We start from the raw sequence: 18,236 nt of genomic DNA on the forward strand, positions 1-18,236 counted from the left end.
CATTGTATCCGTGTAAGGTTGCCTTGAGTTGCAGTAGGAGTCAGCTACAAGTGAAGCTTCTTCACATTGGAGGTGATCTGTCAGGATTTGGTACTTGTATCTTTCAGTGCCATTGACTGGTAACAGATTATCCAAAGCAATCTTCATGCGTGCAAACTCTCTGGGGTCTGGTGATGTAAGGCTGGGTATGGTGGGTTTAGGCCCCCTGTATGTAGTCTCTCTCAGTGGTTCATCTAGGCAGGGTGGTTGGAAAAATGAAGAATCTCCACCTGGAAAGAAAGGTGCACTCTGCTGGGGTGTAGCTGTATAGTTATAGGGCAGACCTCTTGATGGTTGGGTAACTCGAAGTTGAGTTAAGTCTTGTAACAGATTTCCTTGGTTGCTGAGTGTTGGATATTGTTGCTGCTGGTAGAGCCCATAACTACCACTGTACACACTTTGAGGTGGAGGAGGCAGGAATTGAGAGTGATGGGCTGCTGGCTGGGGCTGTAAAGCAACCATCAGGTTTTGGAACTGTTTACGGAGTTCAGCGTTTTCTTGACGGATCTCTCTGAGAGCAGCACTGACTTCAGAAACGTGGTGGGTTTGCTGCTCTCCGGTGACTAGTCCCCTAGATTGGCTAAACTCAGATTCTTGCTCCTCACTCTCCCCCAGGCTCATCGAGCTCTGACTGATTGGTGGTGATGGAGATCTTGTAGCTGGAGGCTCTGACCTTATTTGATCCATAGATGCTCCCTTTTCATTTATAAATGGTGAACGAAATTGACTCTGAGCTCCAGGTCCACTGAGGTCATAATGTGATAGGTAGGAAGGTACTGATAGATTTCGTTTGGGTCGAGCGTCTGCTACTGCTGACTCTTGATTCTGCATCTTTAAACAGCAATTTGCTTATCCGGCTCGAAGGACCATTAAAAAATATTATAATTCGTGATGTGCTAGTTGGGAGGTTCAAATCGCTGTTGTGAGTCCGGTTAGAACTCCAAAGAAAGGTTTAGTCGCACTCCAGTGGGTTTAACTTGCGTTTGCTGTTTATTCTCACTTTAAGTGACATGTGTGGTTCTAGAACAGATAAATAAATAAATCAGTGTCTGAATAATGACAAATTAACTAACTAAAGTAATATCACAATTACATTATAAAATGACTGCAATATTAACATTTCTAAATACTCTGTCCCTAAACGCATGTAACACAAATTCCCCACAGGTAGCTCGCATTTAAATGTTCACACGAGCAGAACATAGCATAAAGGGGAGTGAAAATAGGTATATTCAGCGAAATAGACTATAAGTTGAACTTTAATATTACCTACTTTCATATCCACGCACACAATCACGACGGGGTGGCAACGAACTGTAAAACAGCGACAACAACTTAGAACTGTGATTCAGTGCAGCTCCTTTCTCATCTGCCTGCAGCTCACATGTGCTCTGCATGTGGCTCACATGTGCTTTAAGCTCCGCCCCTTAAAGGTCCAGTACAACAGTTTTCGGCAGCCTTTTTAACAACTGGTACTAATGGAAACACTCACAAACCGTCGCGAATCGAACCGTACCGCACCAAGCAGGCCCTAGTGGAAATGCACCATAAGTCCTTCCACGGCATCCCTAGTTAAATTAGCAAGGCGCATAACATTATAATGAACAAAATTTATACGATCTACATTTTTATTGGGGGTTATTGGGAAAATAGCTGATATCAAGGGTATGTTTTCAAAGCCTGCAGCTACTTGGTTAGCTAGTTTATGCTCGTCAGGCACTCCCCTGGGGATCCCAATTGAATCAATGTACGTAGGCGTGTTTTTCATAAGATCAAACTGGTCACTTACATCTCTTCTCTGCCTGAAGATCTCAGTAGCTATGGTCGTTTTCCTATGTCCTACTAGAGTGATTGGGGCTCCAAATCTTACCATGGCACACAGTCCCTGGGCTGTTGTGGTAACCGGGTCCACAAGTTATGCCTACCACAGTAATAATACAAACCGGCTCGAGCCCATGATCCTATTTTCTCACCATCAGGTCTTATTCTTGAGCACATTGACTCAGGGATTTCCCCTAATGCTGTGATCAATTCAGCAGTGCTATTTTTGCGGAAACATGTAAAATTTCCTTCAGCCGGGGGGGTTTAATGAGCCCGTGCGTGTCTCATTTTTAATGACGGAAAATATGGCCAAGAGTTGTGCAGCTAGGACCCTCACTGCCACTAGTGAGCGCAATCATGCAGGCATAACCTTCTGGGTCGCTCTCTTGGAACAGAGGAGCAGGTGTGAGTACAAGTCGAGCTCGTGCTTGTCCGCACGCCACACAGTCCTCCATACCTGTTTTTCAGGCCTAAGGGGTCTGAGCCCGATTGGGCCACTCCTAATACTAGATATACCGCACGTGCCCTGTGCTGGGGATGTGCCAGTACTCCAGGTGAAATATCCCAATTTATTGATAGAGTAACTAGGTTTTTTCTAGGATGTGCGTCTCTCTGAAAGAATAATGCTGACCACCAAGCCTGGGTCTGGTCTGATTCAGCCACTCTCGGAAGCCAACACCCGCTGTTCTTTACCACCATTCCCCACGAGTCACACCACGGAACCTCTGCCTCCCCCTTTTCATAACAGTGCCTATCAATGGCAGGGTTCCAACATAAGTACACGTCTGACCCTCTGTACGAATAATCCTTACCCTGGCAATCAATCACCTTACACACGTCAAAGATCCATGCAGTAGTTTCTTTTAAAAACATACTCCAATTCTAATCCTCCATACCTCCTAATACACTGATCTGTCTCACTTCTTTTTGCTCTTGTGACATTATTGTTTTGTGATTTAACGTACAATGTTACCGTAAATGGGTGTAAAATGGACACAGCGAGAAAAAAAAAGACAGATTTAAGGTGTGCAGAAACAGTCTAAATAGTCGTTTGAACGAACCTAGTGAAAACCGGGGCATTAAATTATTATTTTTTTTGCCGGGACCGAATATTAAAAAGAAGGAAAACCGGGACAAACTGGGACAGCCCAGGAAAACCGGGACAGGTGGCAACCCTACTTCCGATTTCTCACGCCGAAAAAAAAAATCTAGTTTATTTACCTTTCTTACCTCTCTTGATCCGGGCAAGGGTTACTGGGTTCTGTTTTTTATTAGTTCCATAGGGGTTTTTGGATCACTCTTTGTCTGGCACCATCACCTAGGACCAATTTGCCTTGGGAGACCCTATGGGTATTGCCCCCGACAACCTAGCTCCTACGATCATGTAGGCACGCAAACCCCTCCACCACGATAAGGTGGTGATCCATGGAGGAGCTAAAAAAAATAGAAAAGGTTAAATTCAGACCATTCCACCAGGAGATTTGTGTGTGTGTGTGTGTGTGTGCACCGAATTGAATTGAATGTCTGTCATTGTAAATTACATCAAAATTGAAGAAGCGAGAAACAGCATCTTTGTCCTGATCAGATATTTAAAACACAATTAAGAAATATGTAAAACCACAAATAGGAGTTTGTAGTAGTTTTTTGTTCATTTAGCCATATTCACCCAAGTCACACAGCATCTTTTTAATGAACTTAAAAAAAATTCTGTACCTATTTTAATAATGGGTTTACTGAACAAAACTGAACAGTGTTTAAATCTTGATCCTTTTGATTTACACAATTAGAAGAAATTTTAGCCTTGTGACGATTACGCTGGGCAGAGGTGATGCAAATCGCAGGGTTTTGAATATTTATTAAAATGAGCTGAACAGAACACTAAACAACAACGAATCACAATGAATGGGTAGGTATGGAACACTGAGGTGATGACAAACGCAAACGAAGAGAACGTGCGATGATAAACTAACAATGTAAACTAAAAACACACACAAGCCAAGCAACTACACGACACGAACTAAACAGAGTGAACGAAGCAACTGGGAACTAGAAACTGAGAATGACGTGGAGTGTTTAAACCAGAGCAGAGAAGGAGCAAACAACAACAAACTAAGAACATGTGAGCAAGATAACCTGGGCGAAAACAAGAGAGAGAGAATACAAGCGATAGCAACACAACCTAGGGTTAGGGGTAGACAGCCACTATAAGCATACACCTACAGACATGAAGTAGCTGTGTGTAAAAAAAGTGCAACAGCATATCATTTTTAAAATGCTTAAACATTTTAATGTTTTTCTGCTTTCACTGCAATGTAAACACCCCTGGATTACATAGATTATATTAAAATAGAGAATCATCACAGTCAACCCAAATTAAAAAACAAACCTGAAACATGTTGAATCATTACAGAGACTTTAGAATAAAGGAATAAATGAACACGCAGTTTGACGAGCTCTTCTTCGTCTCTTCTGGAATATGAGATGTTGTTCCTTTGCTATCATTGCTGTGTTAGATTTTAAAGCATGTTATATACAAGTTTATATAATATAATATACAGTATATATAACAGCATCATTTGCTGGCTGACGTTTTCTGGCTGACTTATTTGTTTATTCAAACTTGTATACACAATGTGAGATATGTTTAACCAGTTCCTGTAACCTGTACCTGTTTCTAGGTACCTGTAATCCTGTCATGTGACATTTACACAACTCTGATATCATACAGAGCATTTATGATGGTTTCCTCTCAAGTTATGCAAAGTACAAGTACATGTGCCTTCACTCAGTAAAGAAGCCCTTCACCTATTAGGTGTATCACTCACTCAGTAAAGAAACCCTACACTGATTGGTGTTACACATGGACGGGACGGACCGAACCGACCCGGACCCGGACGGACGGACGGACAGACTTTGTTGATCCCGAAGGAAATTTAGCAGCCAGTTGCAATTACACCATGTACAAAAAAACCAATAAGGCATATAATACAGTATATAAAATATATAAAATATGTACTGTAAAGTGGCAATACTGTAAAGTGGCAATAGTGTCCAGGAGTGTACAGTGTACTTCATGTACAGGATGTCTGTGTTGGCTGACCAGTCCAATCTATCATCCAGGTGCAGTCCAAGATACCTGTAGGTCTTCACCATCTCCACATCAACCCCCTCAATGGAGACAGGCTGGTTGAGTTACCTGGCCTTGCAGACGTCCACCACCACCTCTTTGGTCTTGGAGGTGTTCAGTAGCAGGTTGTTCCTGTTGCACCAGGCCACAAATTCTCTGTACTCCTCCTCGTGTACACAGACCACAATGGCAGTGTCGTCTGAAAACGTCTGCATGTGACACGTCTCAGAGTTGTACTGGAAGTCTGAGGTGTAGATTGTGAAGAGGAACGGGGAGAGTACAGTCACCTGTGGAGCTCCTGTGCTGCTGACCACAGTTCAGCTGCTGACCACAGTTGACCACAGTCCTTCAGCCTGACATACTGAGGTCTACCAGTGAGGTCATCAGTGATGCAGGAGATCAGGTGTAGATCCACTAGCCTTCTCTCCATCTTGTCTCTAGTTAGGAGGAGCTGAATGGTGTTGAAGGGGAATGGTGTAAGAGGGGACACCTCTTCTGTACACTGTAAAAATGAAAAAGTTGAGAAAACTCAAAATTTCAAGGCAACTTACTGCACTCTATTTTTGAGTTTTGATCCCAACTCAAACGGTTAAGTTTAAGAAATTCACTGACAGTTGAGCCAACTTATTATTTCTTGTTCAAATTGTTTATTTTTCACAGGTATATAAACTTCAGATTGTAAGTATTGCCTACAAATAATTCCAAATGATTCAAGTTATGCTAACTTATTGTCACATTGAGGTCCTCGACCCCTCCCTTTGGGCGTGTGTTTACGTCGTCTGCGTCTGCTTGTCTGCGTCTGTAGATCTTCATGGGTGCGGTTATGTCTTGTGATAATCCGTCTCACCTATGGCTCGTCTCATCATCACGTGGGGTTTATGTGGTTTGTTTATTTAATGTGCGTTCGCACAGTGTCCTGTGCTCGTCGTTGTCCGAGTCGTACATGTGAGTGTATGTTGTTGTGTTCTCCGTGCGCTATTTGCGTTGTATGTTCTACATTAAACGTAGCATCCGTTCCAAAGAGGAGGATTGTCTGTCTCGTCCTTCGCCTCGCTCCGATCATTACAATTATATCTTGTTCAGATAATTTATCTTGCCCATGTATATGAACCTCAAAATGTAAGTTTTACATACCAAGAGTTCCAAATTTGTTAAATTTGTGCCAACTTATTATATTGTGGCATGGTGTGGGTGAAAGAGGCTGCAGACAAGTCCATTCTTATCAACAGAGGTTTTATTCTCACCTCGCAAGAAAATTGGCACTCACAGGCACAATCAGATCAAACTCGAGGCCTCAAATAGCTTGGCCTTGCACATGAAACAGAGGGGGAGGTCATGAAGACGGCAACGTTACACGTACATGGAGGGGGAACTCGGATAATGCACATGTACATAAATAAATGGACTGGGGTGACAACTAATAACACACAATTAATAATCATTAATAACACTATACAGACATAAACATCACATAATACGCATAACAGGGCCGGAGCCACAAGGTCTCATGGGTAATGACGTCACCCACTGGAAAAGCTAACGTCTTAAAAGCTTTTGACACCGTTTCACTTTTATTTAGTGTGGGCATATCTTTTGCTAATATTACTTATATTTTTTACACTTACTGTGCTAATGCTTAAATTGTAAAGTTTTTATTTATCATTTATACATTTTAAAATATGTAATTTTACTTGTTTGAGAGCTTTTTAAAATATGTTGAACCACAGCATAGAGGCTACAAATTCAAACTACTATGCAGCCTTTCAACACACCTTTAACCTAAATATCTAAAATGCTATGATAGTCTAAAATGGACACTTGCTGCTCATTCAACACTTCAGTCTTGACCATTTGCTATTTTATCAGATTAATGGTGCGTGGCAGCAGGATTTTGGGACGTATGCAAATACCAATTAATATTGATACTAATCAATCGCCATTGTTCATCATTCTCATGTAATAAAGTCCCTGTGTTATCCCAACGTTACTACCTGCTTACATACTACACTTTGTCTGTGCCTCGGTTTATCTTTCACAAGCCTGCAACTCTGGCTGCTGCTCTTCCTGTCTGCTGTCTTCACCTACAGAGGACGCGGAAGCAACAGCAGTGAACATGTCTGTGATTTTTACACATTTTATAGCATCTACATTGAAACTTTTCAATTTCTTCGCACGTAACTTCTCCGCACCCCCTTTCTGCCACTTCTATTGCTCCATGCTGCCTCTCCTTTAACAACGCGCTCAACACTGAACGTAGCAGGAGTTACAGTGAACCACGCAGAGAAAGGGTGAGCCGCTTTCGTCCTATATCCCGATTGGTTCAGTCCACTGTCTATATTGAAGATGGGCCAATGGACCGCCCCCTCTAAATTGTGGGCCGGTCTCTTAGGGGAAAAAAAAGGGAAGGGAAAAAAAATTTAAAATCCATCGGCCCCTGAGGACTGTCGGCCCACCGGGCAAATGCCTGGTACGCCAGATTACCAGTCCAGCCCTGCCGGAGTCCAATTCTGGAACAAATCGCAAACCCCACCCCGTTCTCAACTAAGGAGTCAAATTGAGCATGCGCAGAGGAGTTGGCCTGGCCTTAACTAGGGTTCAACTACAATTTGTATTTTTTGACGATGCAGGTTGTAAGGTCAGATCAACTTTTAACAAGAAACTCAATAAAGTAAGCTGATCCAATTACTTTGTTAGAGTTTATGGTGCAATTAATTATTTTTGGCTCAGCTAAACTAAAAGGCGAGAAATTTTAAGTTCTGTTTTTTTACAGTGTACAGTGGCTCTGAGGGGCCATAATTCACTTAATGTGATTGTCAGCACTTTAAATAGCATCACATTATATTCATCATGATGAGATTTATTAATAAGTGCATGTTTGTCTAAATCATCTACATTTATAAATATTGGTGTTGTACTGTATTTCATTCTGCTGATATCAGATCAGTATGAATCTCTTATGTGTCCCTGACTGGTATCATACTGACTCAGTCATGTAGAATTTATGCTGTTTTCATTTTCTGTCACGCAAACCCCCAGGGAACAGGGGACTCACAGGGTTTTTGTATGAGATAAACCCAGGGGCAAAACCCAAAAGAAAACACGACAAACTGAGACCTCCGCCACTAAGTGGGAAACGAGGAAACCGAGTATAACTCAGAAAACAAAAACAGGAAAGAATACGGAACCCCCTTGACGTAAGACCAGGTAAGTGAAAACAACAAAAACGGTGTAGACAAAACTCTGTTTAACAAGGGAACGAACAAAGAAAATACAAGCCAGAGAAACTGACTGGAATGAAAACAAAAAGCACACGGAGGAAAACCATCAAAAAGGGAGCACAAACGAACAAAATAAATATAAGCCAGGGAAGGGAGCTGGCTGAAAACAAAAGAACAAACAATAAAAATAGATAAAAAACAGCTTCTGGAAAAGTTGAGAAAGGCCAGTAAGGGCGCAGGAGAAGAGACCTTGAAAAAACAGTAGAGAGAGAGAGAGAAAGAGAGAAAACAACTGCTCAGTAACCGGGAATAAGGCTGGCTGCAAGAGCAATAGGCAACAAACAACTCAGCAGTGAGGCACTGCAACCGTGCCCATTAAATAGGGGAAGGCACAGCTGCAGGTCCTCACCGCTGATTGCGTCTCCCACGAGAATCAGCTCGTGGGTTCCCTCCAGTGGCGACAGGAGGGATGGTTCTGGACCCAGCCCTGACATTTTCACTTTGATGTAGAGGGATGTTATATGTACATACAAATGGAATTTAGTTATTAAAATTTTCAACATTATTAGAATTTTATCATGACAAGAACTTGGAAAGTCCTGAATATCAACCATCAAAAGTTGTCCACCTTCCCACATGACAGTACCTATAACTGACATTACGTCAATGAAAATGCAAATTGTAAGAAAAGTGACATTATTGAAATGTGCCATATTTTGTCAATTGTGATTTTTACAGCCCAATCGAAATTTGTCCTCCGCTTTTAACCCATCTGTGCAGTCAGAACACACACACACACTAGTGGTTACTAGGGGGCTGTGGATCACATGTGCCCAGAGCGGTGGGCAGCCCTAGCCCTGGCGCCCGGGAAGCAGTTGGGGTTAGGTGCCTTGCTCAAGGGCACCTCAGTCATGGCCTGTCTGGGAATCAAACCCACAATCCTCCGGTCACAAGACCAGTTCCCTAACCGCCAGGCCATGACTGCCCCATTGAGATGTAAGCCAAGATATGAAGTCACAAAATATGAAATGATAAAGTAGTGATTCTAAAATATGAAGCCATAGGTGTGATACAAGTTTGATAGTGTAACGCATAGCGCGTTGCTGATCGAGGAGGCAGACACAAACGCTGAGGAGAGCGAGATTTATTAAAGGGAATTCCATATACGAGCTTGTTAGTACAGATATGGGTCATAACAGGTAGGCAGTCCTAACGAGAGAGATAAGCAGGCATGACAATACTGGGAAACTAAACCAACAAAGCAGGATACAGGGAACAGGTAGGCACAATACGTAGACGATAACCAAGAACACGAAATCCACCAAGAGCATAAAAGACCAAGCAGAACAAATGCTCAAAAGAACAAAACAACCGATACCAGACTAGGGTAACACGGGGACTATAAATACACGAAACTAACAAGACACAGGTGGAGACACTGACGACACGGGCGTGGCAGACAGAGGGAAACCATGGTAACAGACAAGCAGGGAACAACACAGACACGAGGAGCAGGAAACCGGAGTGACAGCTAGAGAGGGGGGCGTAGCCCAACGTGACAGTCTTGATTTTATTTTAAATCATTGGTATTAAGTAATTAATAGAGAAATTCTGCGTTATGAAAGACCCTCTTATTTCAGAGTACAAATCATAAAACTTAATATGGAACATACATTTCAGATAAACAGCACGAGCTGGTAAGCACTTTGATAAATAAAGGCATTTAGTCTCCAGGAAATGTACATGTCTGTGTGTGTGTGTGTGTGTGTGTGTGTGTGTGTGTGTGTGTGTGTGTGTGTGTGTGTGTGTGTGTGTGTGTGTGTGTGTGTGTGTGTACATTATTACATTATAACACATTGTTAAATAACAGACATTAGGTCTCCAGGAAATCGACATGTGGGATGTACATCATTACATAATAAATAAAATGTTGGTAAATAACAGGCATTCAGTCTCCAGGAAATCTATGTGTGTGAGTACATTATTAAATTATATTACCTTAGTAAATATCAGGCCCCCAGGAAATCTACATGTATGAGTTTCTTTGCATTTTGTTATCTAGACTCTCATGCAAATTAGCATCAAAAATAAAACAAAGGACAGTAACAACACAGAGAAAAGACAAAACACAACAGGAGACAGACACAGACATACTGGACAGGACGAGGTAAGAAAAATTTTTACAACGTTCCCGAGATACAATGCTGAGCTCATACAGATTCTGGTTTATTTTAAAAGTATTTCTGATGAAGCAATGTACTGTTGAGATTAGTAAAAAACACAACTCCATTTCTGAGGTAGAGTTCTCTCACCCCAGATACAAGTATAGAAGACACTGAAAATGATCAAAGTTTAATAGGGTGATATGGAATATGACAAAATATGAACTATACAACGCTGTAACCACTGATGACTGACAAGATACTGTGATACATATTCTCCTCATCAGCAGAACAGTGTAGTGACCAACAATCAACCACTAGGTGGTGCTCATACACCAATTACTGAGACTGGACAGTTAATTGTGATATTACAAAAAACGATGAACACCGCGTTTCTGGATACATCATTCATACACCAATTTTCAGGTGTCAAGAAATGAAGTAGGAATAATTCGTTACCTTACCTGCCGATTTTTTACTTTACATTATCACGCAATAATCTGTACTTTATACACCTTACATTTTAGAAATACTAAGAATACTAGTAAGTATACTCACTTAAACATGACAGACAATTCTAAAGCTAGTAAACCTAAAGCATAAACATACACGAATGAAACGGAGGCAGCCGCAGTAATAACGACAGGGAACAGAGTCACAGGTTACAACGACAAACACGACTGGGACAATGGATATAAAACACAACAAACATGACGAGACACGGAAAATAGGCGAACGAGGCAAATATACAAGTGAGGGCGTAAAACATCACTAGGAACAATGCGGGGGGAAACGAAAACGGGACGGAATCAGACGCTACAACGGTATCAGTGGCATTAGAAACACTATGTTCAGAAACTCTGGGTAACTCGCGACGAACCAGGGAACCAAAAACACACATGACTAGATATATTAGAACTAGGGAAAAGAACCGTACGTTGTAAACAAGGAGCGAAAGTAAAACTAGACATGCATTTCCTGAAGGAAATACATAGTGCTTGAAAAGAGATGCAAGTCTCTGTGTGTGTGTGTGTGTGTGTGTGTGTGTGTGTGTGTGTGTGTATGTAGTGTATATGGTGTATATGCTCCATCTGCCCCATCTACTCCATCTGCTCTATCTGCCCCATTTGCCCCTCTGCTCCATCTGCCCCATACGGCCCTCTGTTCTATCTGCTCCATCTACCCCTCTGCTCCATCTGCCCCTCTGCTCCATCTGCCCCCTTTGCCCCATCTGCTCTATCTGCCCCATTTGCCCCTCACCCTCATCTGCCCCTTTGCCCCATCGGCCCTTCTGCTCCATCTGCTCTATCTGGCCCATCTGCCCCTTTGACCCATCTGCCCCTCTGCTCCATCTGCTCTATTTGCCCCATTTGCCCCTCACCCTCATCTGCCCCTCTGCTCCATCTGCCACTCTGTTCCATCTGCCCCTCTGCTCTAGCTGCCCCTCTGCTCCATCTGCCCCTCTGCTCTAGCTGCCCCTCTGCTCCATCTACCCCTCTGCTCCATCTGGCCCATCTGCCCCTCTGCTCCATCTGCCCCATCTGCATGTATGTATGTGTGTGTGTCTGTGTGTTGTATATGTGTGTGTTTGTGTGTGTGTGTGTGTGAGGTAGGTGTGTGTGTGTTTGTGTGTGTGTGTGTGAGGTAGGTGTGTGTGTGTGTTTTTTGTGTGTGTGAGGTGTGTGTGTTGTTTTGTGTGTGTGTGTGTGTGAGGTGTGTGTGTGTGTGTGTGTGTGTGAGATCTGCCCCATCTGCTCCATCTGCCCCATCTGCTCTATCTGCCCCATTTGCCCCTCTCCCTTATCTGCCCCTCTGCTCCATCTGCCCCTCTGCTCTATCTGCCCCATCTGCCCCTCTGCTCTATCTGCCCCTTCTGCTCTATCTGCTCCATCTGCCCCCTCTACTCCATCTACCCCATCTGCGCCATCTGGGTATGAGAGATGTATGTATGTGTGTGTGACTGTGTGGAGTGGCTATGAGAGAGATGCAGGTGTGTGCGCGTGTGTGTGTGGGGGAGGGGGAGAGACATTCAAATAATAACTGTGACTCTCACTGAGTGAAAAAGCTTGTTTTAGTGATTTGCACCCTCCGAACAAACGGTCGTAGTTCGGGACCCATTTAACTTATCGCTTCACCGAAGAGATTGTGTGAGAGAGGACCCCTTGCTGATGATTTTGATATATGTTGGTGTGGTTTGACCCTAAAATGACTGATTTATGACAAGTTAAACACACACAAAAATCTCAACAAAGCTGATTCTGATTCTCATACATTTATATGGGGGCCAATGGGGCAGTTTTCTGTGTCTAGTGCCAAACAAATGCTCATAACTCTAAAACTAATTCATCAAATGATTAGATATCTCGGCGTGCCAGAGAGGACAAGTTTCTCTCCCATTTAAAATTTAAATGGAGCTTCTAGGTCAAGGTGTAAGGATTTTACAGCAGTTTAGCCACGAAAGTTTTGATCATTTTTCATGCCAGTTCACACTCTAACTGGCTGTTAAGATTTGAATTTCTGAACATTCCACCATTCATTTTAATAGGGATTTTTTCATTTTTAAACTCAATTCTATTAAAATCTATAACTCTAATCGACTCCAAAAACGGATAGCACACCACACAGAGCCGAGACCTTCGAAACGCAGTTCGAACGGAGTCTGTACGTTAAGCGGTTCGGGCCGCATTAATTGCAGAAATTTTGGAGAAGAATAATAATAAGAACTAGACATGCATTTCCTGAAGGAAATACATAGTGCTTGAAAAGAGGTGCAAGTCTCTGTGTGTGTGTGTGTGTGTGTGTGTGTGTGTGTGTGTGTGAGGTAGGTGTTTGTGTGTGTGTGTGTGTGTGTGTGTGTGAGGTAGGTGTGTGTGTGTGTGTGTGAGGTAGGTGTGTATGAGGTAGGTGTGTGTGAGGTAGGTGTGTGTGTGTGTGGTAGGTGTGTGTGTGTGTTTGTTTGTGTGTGAGGTAGGTGTGTGTGTGTTTGTGTGTGTGTGAGGTAGGTGTGTGTGTTTGTGTGTGTGAGGTAGGTGTGTGTGTGTGTTTTGTGTGTGTGTGTGTGTGTGTGTATGTAGTGTATATGGTGTATATGCTCCATCTGCCCCATCTACTCCATCTGCTCTATCTGCCCCATTTGCCCCTCTGCTCCATCTGCCCCATACGGCCCTCTGTTCTATCTGCTCCATCTACCCCTCTGCTCCATCTGCCCCTCTGCTCCATCTGCCCCCTTTGCCCCATCTGCTCTATCTGCCCCATTTGCCCCTCTGCCCCATCTGCCCCTTTGACCCATCTGCCCCTCTGCTCCATCTGCTCTATCTGCCCCATTTGCCCCTCACCCTCATCTGCCCCTCCGCTCCATCTGCCCCTCTGTTCCATCTGCCCCTCTGCTCTAGCTGCCCCTCTGTTCCATCTGCCCCATCAGCCCCTCTCCCTCATCTGCCTCTCTGCTCCATCTGCCCCATCTGCGTGTATGTATGTATGTATGTGTATGTGTGGTGTATATGTGTGTGACTGTGTATAGTGGGTATGAGAGAGATGCAGGTGTGTGCGCGTGCGTGTGTGGGGGAGGGGGAGAGACATTCAAATAATAACTGACTCTCACTGAGTGAAAAAGCCTTGTTTTAGTGATTTGCACCCTCCGAACAAACGGTCGTAGTTCGGGACCCATTTAACTTATCGCTTCACCGAAGAGATTGTGTGAGAGAGGACCCCTTGCTGATGATTGTCATATATTTTGGTGTGGTTTGACCCAAAAATGACTGATTTATGACAAGTTAAACACACACAAAAATCTCAACAAAGCTGATTCTGATTCTCATACATTTATATGGGGGCCAATGGGGCAGTTTTCTGTGTCTGGTGCCAAACAAATGCTCATAACTCTAAAACTAATTAATCAAATGATTAGATATCTCGGCGTGCCAGAGAGGACAAGTTTCTCTCCCATTTAAAATTTAAATGGAGCTTCTAGGTCAAGGTGTAAGGATTTTACAGCAGTTTAGCCACGAAAGTTTTGATCATTTTTTTTGCCAGCACACACTCTAACAGGCTGTTAAGATTTGAATTTCTGAACATTCCACCATTCATTTTAATAGGGCCATTTTTCACTTTTAAACTCAATTCTATTAAAATCTATAACTCTAATCGACTCCAAAAACGGATAGCACACCACACAGAGCCGAGACCTTCGAAACGCAGTTCGAACGGAGTCTGTACGTTAAGCGGTTCGGGCCGCATTAATTGCAGAAATTTTGGAGAAGAATAATAATAAGAATAAGAGGAATATCAATATAGTGCTTTTCAAGCACTATAACTAGACATGCATTTCCTGAAGGAAATACATAGTGCTTGAAAAGAGATGCAAGTCTCTGTGTGTGTGTGTGTGTGTGTGTGTGTGTGTGTGTGTGTGTGTATGTAGTGTATATGGTGTATATGCTCCATCTGCCCCATCTACTCCATCTGCTCTATCTGCCCCATTTGCCCCTCTGCTCCATCTGCCCCATACGGCCCTCTGTTCTATCTGCTCCATCTACCCCTCTGCTCCATCTGCCCCTCTGCTCCATCTGCCCCCTTTGCCCCATCTGCTCTATCTGCCCCATTTGCCCCTCACCCTCATCTGCCCCTTTGCCCCATCGGCCCTTCTGCTCCATCTGCTCTATCTGGCCCATCTGCCCCTTTGACCCATCTGCCCCTCTGCTCCATCTGCTCTATTTGCCCCATTTGCCCCTCACCCTCATCTGCCCCTCTGCTCCATCTGCCACTCTGTTCCATCTGCCCCTCTGCTCTAGCTGCCCCTCTGCTCCATCTGCCCCTCTGCTCTAGCTGCCCCTCTGCTCCATCTACCCCTCTGCTCCATCTGGCCCATCTGCCCCTCTGCTCCATCTGCCCCATCTGCATGTATGTATGTGTGTGTGTCTGTGTGTTGTATATGTGTGTGTTTGTGTGTGTGTGTGTGTGAGGTAGGTGTGTGTGTGTTTGTGTGTGTGTGTGTGAGGTAGGTGTGTGTGTGTGTTTTTTGTGTGTGTGAGGTGTGTGTGTTGTTTTGTGTGTGTGTGTGTGTGAGGTGTGTGTGTGTGTGTGTGTGTGTGAGATCTGCCCCATCTGCTCCATCTGCCCCATCTGCTCTATCTGCCCCATTTGCCCCTCTCCCTTATCTGCCCCTCTGCTCCATCTGCCCCTCTGCTCTATCTGCCCCATCTGCCCCTCTGCTCTATCTGCCCCTTCTGCTCTATCTGCTCCATCTGCCCCCTCTACTCCATCTACCCCATCTGCGCCATCTGGGTATGAGAGATGTATGTATGTGTGTGTGACTGTGTGGAGTGGCTATGAGAGAGATGCAGGTGTGTGCGCGTGTGTGTGTGGGGGAGGGGGAGAGACATTCAAATAATAACTGTGACTCTCACTGAGTGAAAAAGCTTGTTTTAGTGATTTGCACCCTCCGAACAAACGGTCGTAGTTCGGGACCCATTTAACTTATCGCTTCACCGAAGAGATTGTGTGAGAGAGGACCCCTTGCTGATGATTTTGATATATGTTGGTGTGGTTTGACCCTAAAATGACTGATTTATGACAAGTTAAACACACACAAAAATCTCAACAAAGCTGATTCTGATTCTCATACATTTATATGGGGGCCAATGGGGCAGTTTTCTGTGTCTAGTGCCAAACAAATGCTCATAACTCTAAAACTAATTCATCAAATGATTAGATATCTCGGCGTGCCAGAGAGGACAAGTTTCTCTCCCATTTAAAATTTAAATGGAGCTTCTAGGTCAAGGTGTAAGGATTTTACAGCAGTTTAGCCACGAAAGTTTTGATCATTTTTCATGCCAGTTCACACTCTAACTGGCTGTTAAGATTTGAATTTCTGAACATTCCACCATTCATTTTAATAGGGATTTTTTCATTTTTAAACTCAATTCTATTAAAATCTATAACTCTAATCGACTCCAAAAACGGATAGCACACCACACAGAGCCGAGACCTTCGAAACGCAGTTCGAACGGAGTCTGTACGTTAAGCGGTTCGGGCCGCATTAATTGCAGAAATTTTGGAGAAGAATAATAATAAGAACTAGACATGCATTTCCTGAAGGAAATACATAGTGCTTGAAAAGAGATGCAAGTCTCTGTGTGTGTGTGTGTGTGTGTGTGTGTGTGTGTGTGTATGTAGTGTATATGGTGTATATGCTCCATCTGCCCCATCTATTCCATCTGCTCTATCTGCCCCATTTGCCCCTCTGCTCCATCTGCCCCATACGGCCCTCTGTTCTATCTGCTCCATCTACCCCTCTGCTCCATCTGTCCCTCTGCTCCATCTGCCCCCTTTGCCCCATCTGCTCTATCTGCCCCATTTGCCCCTCACCCTCATCTGCCCCTTTGCCCCATCGGCCCTTCTGCTTCATCTGCTCTATCTGCCCCTCTGCCCCATCTGCCCCTTTGACCCATCTGCCCCTCTGCTCCATCTGCTCTATCTGCCCCATTTGCCCCTCACCCTCATCTGCCCCTCTGCTCCATCTGCCACTCTGTTCCATCTGCCCCTCTGCTCTAGCTGCCCCTCTGCTCCATCTGCCCCTCTACTCTAGCTGCCCCTCTGCTCCATCTGCCCCTCTGCTCTAGCTGCCCCTCTGCTCCATCTACCCCTCTGCTCCATCTGGCCCATCTGCCCCTCTGCTCCATCTGGCCCATCTGCCCCTCTGCTCCATCTGCCCATCTGCTCCTTCTGCCCCATCTGCATGTATGTATGTGTGTGTGTGTCTGTGTGGTGTATATGTGTGTGTTTGTGTGTGTGTGTGTGTGTGTGTGTGAGAGAGGTAGGTGTGTGTGTGTCTGTGTGTGTGTGTGTGAGGTAGGTGTGTGTGTGTGTTTTGTGTGTGAGTTGTGTGTGTGTGTGTGTGTGTGTGTGTGTGTGTGTGTGTGTGTGTGTGTGTGTGTGTGTGTGTGTGTGTGTGTGTGTGAGATCTGCCCCATCTGCTCCATCTGCCCCATCTGCTCTATCTGCCCCATTTGCCCCTCTCCCTTATCTGCCCCTCTTCTCCATCTGCCCCTCTGCTCTATCTGCCCCTCTGCTCTATCTGCCCCTCTGCTCTATCTGCCCCTCTGCTCCATCTGCCCCTCTGCTCCATCTGCCCCCTCTACTCCATCTACCCCATCTGCGCCACCTGGGTATGAGAGATGTATGTATGTGTGTGTGACTGTGTGGAGTGGCTATGAGAGAGATGCAGGTGTGTGCGTGCGTGTGTGTGTGGGGGAGGGGGAGAGACATTCAAATAATAACTGTGACTCTCACTGAGTGAAAAAGCCTTGTTTTAGTGATTTGCACCCTCTGAACAAACGGTCGTAGTTCAGGACACATTTAACTTATCGCTTCACCAAAGAGATTGTGTGGGAGAGGACCCCTTGCTGATGATTGTGATATATTTTTGTGTGGTTTGACCCAATAATGACTGATTTATGACAAGTTAAAAACACACAAAAATCTCAACAAAGCTGGTTCTGATTCTCATACATTTATATGGGGGCCAATGGGGCAGTTTTCTGTGTCTAGTGCCAAACAAATGCTCATAACTCTAAAACTAATTGATCAAATGATTAGATATCTCAGCGTGCCAGAGAGGACAAGTTTCTCTCCCATTTAAAATTTAAATGGAGCTTCTAGGTCAAGGTGTAAGGATTTTACAGCAGTTTAGCCACGAAAGTTTTGATCATTTTTCATGCCAGTTCACACTCTAACTGGCTGTTAAGATTTGAATTTCTGAACATTCCACCATTCATTTTAATAGGGCCATTTTTCACTTTTAAACTCAATTCTATTAAAATCTATAACTCTAATCGACTCCAAAAACGGATAGCACACCACACAGAGCCGAGA

General features: G+C 44.1%; 1 protein-coding gene across 1 annotated transcript in view; it reads left to right on the forward strand.

The window, feature by feature from the left end:
* The first annotated feature begins 9,390 nt into the window (after positions 1 to 9,390).
* LOC143475452 (macrophage mannose receptor 1-like) overlaps positions 9,391 to 18,236 on the forward strand; it is a 20,519-nt gene continuing 11,673 nt past the window's right edge. Inside the window, exon 1 of the mRNA XM_076973307.1 lies at positions 9,391 to 9,404. Coding sequence (XP_076829422.1) covers positions 9,391 to 9,404 — 14 coding nt within the window. The remainder of the gene's footprint in view (positions 9,405 to 18,236) is intronic.

This window comes from Brachyhypopomus gauderio, chromosome 14, assembly GCF_052324685.1.
Source record: "Brachyhypopomus gauderio isolate BG-103 chromosome 14, BGAUD_0.2, whole genome shotgun sequence".
Taxonomy (NCBI): domain Eukaryota; kingdom Metazoa; phylum Chordata; class Actinopteri; order Gymnotiformes; family Hypopomidae; genus Brachyhypopomus; species Brachyhypopomus gauderio.